We start from the raw sequence: 10,191 nt of genomic DNA, 5'->3' as shown, positions 1-10,191 counted from the left end.
TTTAAGCATACTGAGTGGGCAAAGGTATAAGGGGAAACGGGTTATTTGTCTTAAAGTATCTCTCTCCAATAGTTAATAAACATAAAGAGAAAAATAGGTTACAGTGGAAAACTTTGGCTATCACTTAGCTAATTGATCAGGGTTAGGATCCCCAGGAATACAGATATCACGTATTTCTTGATATGCACTGAAGACATCACTCTGGTATCTTCCCAATTAACACATCATCTCAATCTAGTCACACACACAAAAAAATACCACACAAACCCAAACTGAGGGTCATTCTACAAAATAACCGACAAGTACTATTCAAGAGAGACGAGAGAAGACAGAATGACGATAGATTGGAGAAAACTGGATAGGACAAGTAAACGTTTGAGATCCTGGATTAGGTAGGTCCTCTAACAGAAAAAAAGGCATTGGTAGAAAAACTAGTGAAACCCAAACAAGTTCTATACTTCAGTTAATAGCATTGTACTCAATACACCATGTAGCATTTACAGTTCCTAGTTCCACTGACAAGTGACAAGCAAGTGTTTCTCCTCCCAGGTGTATTACCTTTCAGGCAGCTTAAGTACCAGTTTATTGCATTAAGGTTAATTTATTAGTTTTGATAAATGTTCTATGACCATGTAAAATGTTATAAGCAAAAGCTGGATGAAAGGTAAATGGGAACTCTATTTCTGCAGCTCTAAGTCTAAAATTATCTAAAAAGAAATTGTGTTAAAACAAGTTGAATATCAGCAATTTCATACAGTCCAACTCATCTGTCAGGGATGAAACTACCAAAACTAGTGCTAAAGCTACACTAACATCACATTATCATTACATGCTCCAAATGTTCTTGTTTGGGGGAACTTTTGCATCAAGATCAGAGCCTGCATGAAGATTCAACTCAAATATATTACTCTGTTAAAATGTGATTTATAAAGTTTCTAAGGAAAAGTCTCAGATACCAACTAGGACTGGGAATAGAGCAATGGGTGGCACATTTCTGCTGGCCATGCCATTACGAGGGGGTGGGTACTAGGTCAGCTACCTTCCTGTACTCCCACTTCTGAAGACCTACCATCATGAGGAACTGAGTCAGGATGGTCCAGGTTCCCAGCATAGAAGATGCAGAACAGCAAGGCCCCTCCCCAGCAGCTGTGTTGTACTTGGGTCGTGTTAAGTTTCCAAGAAATAAATGGCAACAGGTGCACAGATAACCCCAGATGCTTGTCTTGTAACTGGTGCCAAGTGAGTACATCACATTGCCCCTTACCATGGGTGTTCAACAGTAAGCCAGACTTCATTCAGGTCAATGGTTAAGTTGGACACTGCGAAGATGTTTTCTCATGACAAGGGGTAGTTTCAGAGCCAACTAAAATAGCAATCTCCAGAATTATACTCAATACACCAAGCAGCATTTACAGTTCCTAGTTCCACTGACAAGTGACAAGCAAGTGTTTCTCCTCCCAGGTGTATTACCTCTCATGCAGCGTAAGTACCAGTATGTTTATTGCATTTAAGGTTTCACTTAATGGCCCGAGCCAATCTAACTTCTAGAGGTAATTTACGCTCTATTTAACAGGTCAGGCTCCTTTTCATTTGCTGCAGCAGTCTCATTGCTTGTAATTATTCACTGTCGTATGCCCTTTAACTTAATGCTACTTAAGGTTTTGCTGAGACCCAAAGCTGTATTTCAATTCCAAATCATCAAAATGTAAAAGAATGTTTAAAATGTGTTGGTTTCTTAGACTGGGCAGGCTTGCAAATTCTCAATGAATATGTGGATACCAGGCCTCACTCTGTATACTCTCTATAAATTGATTCATGTTAAGAATACACTCTTACAGTTCTAAATTTGAATGAAGCTCCTAGAGAAATTCAGACACATAAGTGATCGCTGTCATGGTTAGACTGAGAATGGTTTTCAACAAATGCAATCAACCAAGTAAATATACCAAAGGAAATTCTTTATTGTAAACAAGATATAAAGTACAACAAAAGAAATATTGTGCAAATTGTAAATCACAAAGTTTTTTTTATTAAAAGAAAACTTGTTTTCCAAGGGTCCAAGTTTTGATGTCAGGAATCAATACCCAAGAGAAAAATGTTAAATGGGAAGATAGTGCCATTTTTCACTATATATTTTAAACCATTTACTTTTGTTTTACCACTGTGTATATCATCCACTATACAACAGAATGTAACAGAAATACTGTTAACAAAAGTGAATGTTTTAACCAACTTCTACTCACCCAGTTCCACCTCTCCCCCCCAAACCCCCCCCCAAACTCCTATAAATTAACAGGACAACATCTGTCCATGTGAATAATGGTCACTAACTCTCTAATTCAATAAAGCACACATTACATCCTCATAATATAAGGGTACTTTCCTGATGACATAAGCCATCTTTTTCAAGGAGTTATCTAAAATTCTTGGTATCCCTCCTTTACAATAATACATTTTTATTCTCAAATTTCTTTTCTAAACAAAGTGCAATATATCTTAGAGTCTACAGAAAACACATTGGTATACAATTTTCCAAATCTACACAAGAAATTGCAGGCAAACTAAAGTTCAAAGCATAATAAAATGCCTAGATATAGTCATCTGTTAAAGTTTCAAAACAGAAATGCAAAAAAACTGTAGCTACACTTCAAAGCAATTAAATTATTGAGGATTCCAATTCTTTGGGTCCTCTTTAGCAATATACAGCTGCTTAATTCCAAATGTTAGCAAGTATAAAAATGCTAGTTCTAGATATATTTAACAACTACATCCACGAAGTTGACTGGAAAGACTAGGAATAGTAAACAAGGTAACTAGGAAAAGATGCCAATATTCATAATAATACAAATCGATTTTCCATCTCCATCTCTGTACCGTAATGTGTATTTCCAGTCTCTCTACTCTTGAAACCAGTGCTTTAGAAGAATCACATTGAAAAGTTGGTCTCAAGTATAAATGGTGAAAATGAAGTAATAAATTGTGCACACAAATTAAAAATCTGTGCTACCTGTGTTGACCTCATCTGAAACCTTCAAAAAATATTTAAAGGAATAAAAGCTTTCTCATCTCTCTTATGTGATAAGAAATGAATCCTGCCACTCTGTGACCTGCCCGTGGCTGCAGCACTTCTTGTCCTCTAACTCAGGCTGAGCCTCCTCCTCAGGCTGTAGGGCTTCTGCTCTCGGCCCACACTGGAGGGCCACAGACTTGCAGTGGAAGCATTTTTATATCACCGCTGGCTCCTGGCTGTGACCAAAGTTACTTCTGATTCTCATCCTCTGAGTGGTCACTGCGTGGGGGCAGGGGTTGGAGGTAAGGCAATGTCGTTTAACTTGCTCACTTCCATCTGCCAGTTTGGTAGCTTCTTGGCTGACAGATGGCGCCGGGCATGCTTGGTCAAATGGTCACTCCTCATGAACCGTCGGTCACACATGGGGCAAGCAAATTTCTTTTCCCCTGTGTGGGTTCGCCGGTGTCTGGACAGTTCATCAGAACGGGCAAACCTCCTTTCACAGCCCTTCCAGCTACAGCTAAAAGGTTTTTCTCCTGAGACAAAGAAATTCAGATCATCGTTACTATGCATTTACCAAATCACTGGAAATTACATATCTAATTATAACCAAAGATATACATGTTAAAATATCTTAAGAGAATCTTTTCAAAATAAAAGCTACTAAATGAATCAACTGTTAAGTGAATATGTATACTGCTCTATTTTCAACTTTTACTCTGTCGCATTTATAGGAATCTTCCTTTTATAAAAAGCCGAAAACAAAAAGCTTTTCTGAGACTTCAACTACGAAACAAAGGCTTTAGGGATACTTCACTAAAGTAACTACTCAGACACTTAAAGAATCATTTGAGAAATTAAGACAAAAACACCCTGATGAAATCTTTTGCAGGAATCTGTACTGGTTAATATCAGCCACTGAACTGGCTAATAAAGCCAGTTCTTCTGTAACATGCTTGGTTTATATTTGTGATCATGGCCTAAAAATATTCATCTAAATTTCTAAGACACAAATAAATGGTTGGTACCTGTGTGTGTTCTCATGTGGGCCTTCAGATGAGAGCTTTTAAAGTATGTCTTGCCACATCCTGGATGGCTACAGATGTGACTTCTTATCCTGGAGGAGTCAATCTGAGGAGTGACTTTTGCTGCGGAAGGGGAAAACCCTGGAGCAGGGGCAATGGGAGAGAGTCTGGTGCCATTTGGGCTCACCACTGGAGGCTTTGGGTTCTGAACAACGGGCTGGGGTACAACAAACATGACAGCGCCTTTGGGCACCTGAGTGCCCATGAACACAACAGGTGGGCAGACAGCTGGTGGCTGACTGGGTGGAGTGCTAGGAACAACGGTTGTCACAACAGAGTTGTTTGCAGGGAGGGGAACCATCTGACAGATGACTGGCATAGATGGCACTCCCCCTGTTGATACTGCAGGTGGAGACACCAACACTGACTTCTGTTGCGGGGACACAGGGGCTGGCTGAGGTCTACAGATGACGGTTTCTGAGGAAGGCACAGAAAAGTCATAAAGTGCAGGACTTGCTTTCTCATCAACATCTGCAGCTGTGTTTCTCTCACATTTGGATCTGTTTGGTGACACAGCTGCACAGGGTATGTTTTTTCTTGCAGCCTCAACATTTACGTGGGTTCTTCTTCGAAAAGAATTGTCCTGATAGTTGAGAATGCTGGCTGCTTTCACCGGGCAAGATCGGTGGTTACACAGCTGGGCATCAGCTGTATGACGGATCACACTTGTGGCCTGAGCCTTGGGGAGTTTGGGGCCAGGTACTGGGCTCTTATCTTCGTCTTTGAAAGGGGCAACGATGTGAGGCTTGGCAGTATCTGAGAATGTTTTGAAGTGTCCAGTAGATGGCGCTGATGCCATCAAATTTGACACTTGAGAGGGTTCAAAGTCAGAAGGACTATAAGGTGGAGTCAAACACTAGAAAAGAAAAATATACAGGAAACGGGCATGAGAACTTAAGTTCATTATGTAAATTTAAAAAAATTCTGTCATCTGCATTCTCATCTTAAAAACAACAATACTTACAAATGCTGGGATCGTATGAAAATCGGGTGTACCCGGGAGTAGATTCTCTTCCTCAGACATATCAGATACTGGAGTAACAGGTCTGTTTTCAATATATTTCTTAAAATCGGACTTCCAACTGCAGCTCATTGACATAAGTGCTTCTACAGCTTCAAAATCACTCTTTTCTGCAGTTTTGTTCCAAGAATACACACTCTCTTTTGATCTTTCAGAAATCATTTCCATCCTTTCCTCCTAAAAAAATCAAATGATTATAAGCACATTTTTGTCATGCAAATAACACACAGAGCAACACACTTTTTTCTTTACAATTTGCACAACTTTCCAAGTTTCTGAAATAATTTTTCTCTCACTCCAACAAATGGTAATGGTAAAAATAAAATCCTCCCTCATTCTTTCACACTTAGGGTTGAAGACTGATATCCTTGCAAGGGAGAAAGGAGCACCTTATCACCATTAAGGAGACCAAAGCTAAAAGAAAACAATGCATGTATGATTCAAAAAAGATTAGAACTTGATTTAGAAATTTCACCTTCTTTCCAGAATAGCCATTTGCAACTGGGGTCAGACGAAATAGCTAAAGGAATGCTCCACAAAAGTTCTTTTTTCAGGGCGCCTGGGTGGCTCAGCATCTGCCTTCAGCTCAGGTTGTGATCCCAGGGCCCTGGGATAGAGCCTGCTCAGCAGGAAGCCTGCTTCTCCCTCTCCCACTCCCCCTGCTTGTGTTCCCTCTCTCGCTCTCTGTCAAATAAATAAAATCTTTAAAAAAAAAAAAAGTTCTTTTTTCAATACTACAGATGTGGCATGAGGACTTCTGAGATACCAGTTCCTAATAGGGGAAAAAAAAAACCCCACAATTTTCTTCAAAGACAAAGTGTAGTGGACAGAGCTCTGACCTGATGATACAGGTCTCACCTTTGGAAAGTCACTTTCCGCTTTAGAATAAAATCAACAGCATAGAAATCCTCAGTGTCTCTTTAAAATTACTGTTATTTGAAATCTTTCATAGCTTATCTCTGGTAAAGAGAGATAAAGTGCAGTATGTGGAAAAATCCCAAAGCTTTATTCAAACTTCAGGTTCTTCATGTTTGTGTTCCTTTTCACTAGATTTAACCCAATGGTTTGCTATGCACAACCATGACCAGCTAATGCACTACTACTAAAAAATGGCCAATCGTAAAATTTAATCTTCTACCCAGAATTTGCAAAAACCTGACTGTAATGAATCTGCAACAGTCCAATCGAACATATTTTAATTTTTTAAAATAACTGATGACAAGAATGACAGCACATGCTTAGCATTTATTTGTACAGCTCCATCAAGTGTTTAATGCTTCATATTAAAGTTCCTTAAACTGCACTTTAGGGCTCCCGGGTGGCTCAGATGGTTAAGCGTCTGCATTCGGCTCAAGTCATGATCCCAGTGTCCTGGGATCGAGTCCCGCCTCAGGCTCCCTGCTCCTTGGGAGCCTGCTTCTCCCTCTGCCTCTCTCTGTCTCTTTCATGAATAAATAAAACCTTTAAAAAAAACCCTGTACTTAGGGTGCCTGGGTGGCTCAGATGGTTAAGCGTCTGCCTTCCGCTCGGGTCATGATCCCAGGGTCCTGGGATCGAGTCCCGCATCGGGCTCCCTGCTCCTTGGAAGCCTGCTTCTCCCTCTGCTTCTCTCTCCCTCTCTCTCTCCCTCTGTCTCTCTCATGAATAAATGAATAAAATCTTTAAAAAAAAAAAAACTGTACTTAAACAAAAAAATGGTACTACCCACGATCTCCCATTTTCCATTAATGTGATCCCACTCTTTTGGTCTAAACAGAGATCGTGTAAAAACACCTAAAAGCATTCTTTACGCTGCAAGGTATTATTTTCAATGCTTGTTTTTAAAAAAAAGCATACACCCTTCGTGTTGAAACCCTTAGAAAAGGAGTCCCTGCTCTTGAAATTTCACTAATAACGCTATTGCATAATCGCACGCCCCTTTATGTAAGCTGCAACGGACAGCTCTTGTATGTGTAAAAGCCTCAAGACGCCAATGCAAAGAAAGAAAAAAGAGAAAAAGCAGGGAAGCAGGGAAGGGGAGTGTGAGCTGGGAAGGGCAGGAAGAGAAGCGGGGAGGGGAGGAAAGGGAGTGGGGCGCGAGGCAGGAAAGGGAAGAGCGGGTGGAGGCGCGGGCGGGGGAGGCAGACGAGGGGCGGGGGCGGACGGCGGGGGAGATCCTCGCTGGCGGGGACAGACGGATGGGGCCGCCCTAACCTCAATGGGGCTCGCGGGTGAGTCACTGGGAACATTCCTCGCCGCTCGCACGTCCTCGCGCTCCTGCCCCCGCCATTGGCCAGCCTGCCCGGCGGCTTGGGCCCGGATTGGCTGGACCGCGAAGGGCGGGGGGCGCGGGGGAGGAGGGGGCGAGGCATGTGAACAAAGCGTGATCAGCGGCTGCTCCGGGCGGCGCAGGAAACGTGAACTGGGAATTGCCGCGCCGTCACCTTTCACCTACTTCCTGAGCTCGCGGGCCCCCGCCCTCGCGCCGGCCCGGGGGAGGGGCCGCGGGCACCGCCGCCAACCGCCCGGCAGTGCGCGCCCGAGCCCGCGGGGAGGGGCGGGGCCGCGGGCGCCGACTCCGGGAGCGCCCGCCCCTCCCCGCTCCCGGAGAGCCGCCGTTCCCTTAGGAACCGACAGCGGGGCTGGGCCTAGCTGCCGCCCCTGGCGGAGGCCGGGGCTGGGTCACTCGGGGACGAGAAGCTCCCTGGGCGCACCCGCTCCCGGCCCACCCCCGAGCCTCCGCCTCAGCTGCCGGAGGAGGAGTCCCCGCGGAAACCCGGCCCCCGCCCTCCTCCCGGCCGCAGCCCCCGGGGATCCGGCCGAGCCCTCGGCGCTTCCCGCCCACGCCGCCCGCGGGACCTCAGACCACCCCGTCTTTCCCGCAGACGCTGCGCCCCCTCCCCGCGGTTTCCGGCAGCTCCATCTCCGCCCGCCGAGTCTCCACAGGTTCCCAGACGTGCAGCCCCCACAAGCTCCGGCTCCAGACGCGCGGCCCCACGGCCCGCGGCTCCCGCCTCGACACGCGGCCCCCGCGTCTCGCGGCCCCGGCTTCCCCCGCCCACATCCCCCGCCCCGCTGCTGGCTACTGCTCTCCACCCTCCCATCCCCAAGGCAGCTCCCTACCCCCCTCCCAGGGGGTCCTCAAAAGGCGGCCACTTGCTTCCGCGGGGAGTGGGAAGTCCCCTGCCGACGTCTGGGGGCGCACCTCCTCGTCCCCCCGGGCGGTCCGGGGCCCACGTGCCACTCCTCCGCGCCCACGCCGGGCGCCCCCTCCCCCAGCCCCCGGCTGTCCGCCGAGCAGCCCCAGTACCACAAGCCTCCGCTCAGACCCCCGCGAGGGACAGCCCCCTCTCCTGTCCTGTGGACACCCCGCCCCTCAAATGCCAGTAAGCAGCTCCCTCCCGCCCGGGGTCGCATTCCTGATCCAGACGGCGGCATCTCTCCCGGGTGCCAGGTGCAGGGTAGCCCCCTTGTCACCCCCCCACACACACACACTCCCCTTCCACACCTTCCCCTGTCCTCGCTGCCAGGGCAGCAGCCCCCTCCTCACTCTAAGCGCCCCTACAGTCATCCTCCCCCTCACCTGCCTCAGGTCTCCCAGCGGAGCTGCCCCTTCCCCTCCTCGTTACACCTTGAGCAAGACCCCTGTCCCTTCGTCTGTAGATCCCAATCCGCCTGTCCTGACCCACTCCATGACACACACGCCCTCACCAATGCCCAGTGTGCAGGCAGAAAGCCCCTTCCTCCCCCACGACTCCGCTGCAGCCCCGGTCCTCAGGCGCCGCTGATGTCAAGGGCTCAGGGTTGGTGCCCCGGATGGCCCCTCAGACGCAGCGCGGAAGGGAAGGACAGGGGCATCCCCAGGTGACTTACCGCAGCCTGCTGGAGAGAAGCGCCGAAGTTGAGCATGGTTGCTCAGACTGGCTGCTATGCCGCTTGGCTGCTTGGCCACAGACGGACGCCCGGAGACACTCGACGCCGCTCCCGCCGCCGCGCTCCGCGCCGTCTGCCCCCTCCCCATTCAGGTAGCCTCTCCGCCTGCCCCGCGCCGCGGGCGGGGGTGGGGGCGGAGCCTGCGGCCGGCCAATCAGCGACAAAGGTGTGTGAGGCGCCGGCCAATGGGCTCCCGGGGCCACGCGTGATCAGCGGCTGCCCGGCAGCGTGAAGCTTGTGTCAGTGGAGCGTGTACACAATCCCCGGCAGCGTGTTTCCTAGACCCTGCCCGAGGGAACTCCCGCCGCCACCTGACTCAGTGACACCCCCCCCACCCCTCGCCCACCCTCCACCCTTCGCCCACCCTTCTCTGCGGTCCTCCGCCCCGGCCTAGGGGGCGGTGCCGCGGGCGGGGGCCTAGCCCGGAGGCGCGGCGGCGGCGCGCCCAGGCACTGCGGAGGGCCGGCCCCACGTGGGAGGTGGGGAGGGATGCCCGCTCCGCCCCGTCCCCTCTGCTCTGGGCCCCAACTCGGCCCGCCGCGGGGTGGGCGGGACGCCGGGCAGCCGGGCGGGGGAGGCGGCGGCTGCTAGCCAAGGCGCGGGAGCCAAGAGATTTGCATTTGGAAGCGCCGTCCTCTTAGGCGTCTGGCAAGAAAGCAGAGCCCGCTGACCGACTGAGCTGCATTTCTCGAGCCTTTGCTGGGTTTTGCCTCGCTGAGCTGTGGGGAGCACCGAGGCGGGGAGGGCAGGGAAGGGAACTCTGTCGCTGAGCCGACACCTGCTCCTGCGCCCCCCGCCCACGCCCGGGCCACCGGCGCGGGCTCGCCCTCCCCTTCTGCGTTGCAGGCAGCAGTGCCCGCCCCTGCCCTCCCCGCCCATTCTTCCTCTAAGCAGCCGAGAGAAAGGTGTGGGGACTGCAGGAAGCCTTGAGAACTGGACCAATGGGGTGATGACGGGCTGTAAAACCCGAGTTCTTATCCTTGTGTGGCGCCGACGCTCGGTTGCGGAATCGAGTTTTGAGCTCAATGTAAAGTTTAAATTGCAGTCTTTACAAGCTGTCTCAAAGGTGGGCCCCACCCCCACCCGGGCCAAGGCCTCCGGAAACGCCCTGCCTGGAAACTGCTTGGGAGGAGGGGTCTCTTGGGGTCGCCAGGCGCCCGCCC

General features: G+C 49.5%; 1 protein-coding gene across 1 annotated transcript; it reads right to left on the bottom strand.

Annotated features, from left to right (window-relative positions):
- Nucleotides 1-1,941: 1,941 nt before the first annotated feature.
- KLF10 (KLF transcription factor 10) lies at nt 1,942-9,151 on the bottom strand. Its single transcript, XM_028112254.2, has 4 exons — nt 8,969-9,151; nt 5,060-5,293; nt 4,039-4,951; nt 1,942-3,546 (listed from the first exon to the last, which is right to left on the bottom strand). The coding sequence occupies exons 1-4, from the start codon at nt 9,002-9,004 to the stop codon at nt 3,287-3,289; spliced, it is 1,443 nt and encodes a 480-aa protein (XP_027968055.2). The 5' UTR covers nt 9,005-9,151; the 3' UTR covers nt 1,942-3,286.
- Nucleotides 9,152-10,191: the final 1,040 nt, after the last annotated feature.

This window comes from Eumetopias jubatus, unplaced genomic scaffold (genome assembly GCF_037043125.1).
Source record: "Eumetopias jubatus isolate StellerSeaLion01/CBP00866 unplaced genomic scaffold, mEumJub1_p1.0 scaffold_4, whole genome shotgun sequence".
NCBI lineage: Eukaryota > Metazoa > Chordata > Mammalia > Carnivora > Otariidae > Eumetopias > Eumetopias jubatus.
This window is presented reverse-complemented; position numbering and strand designations above follow the sequence as displayed.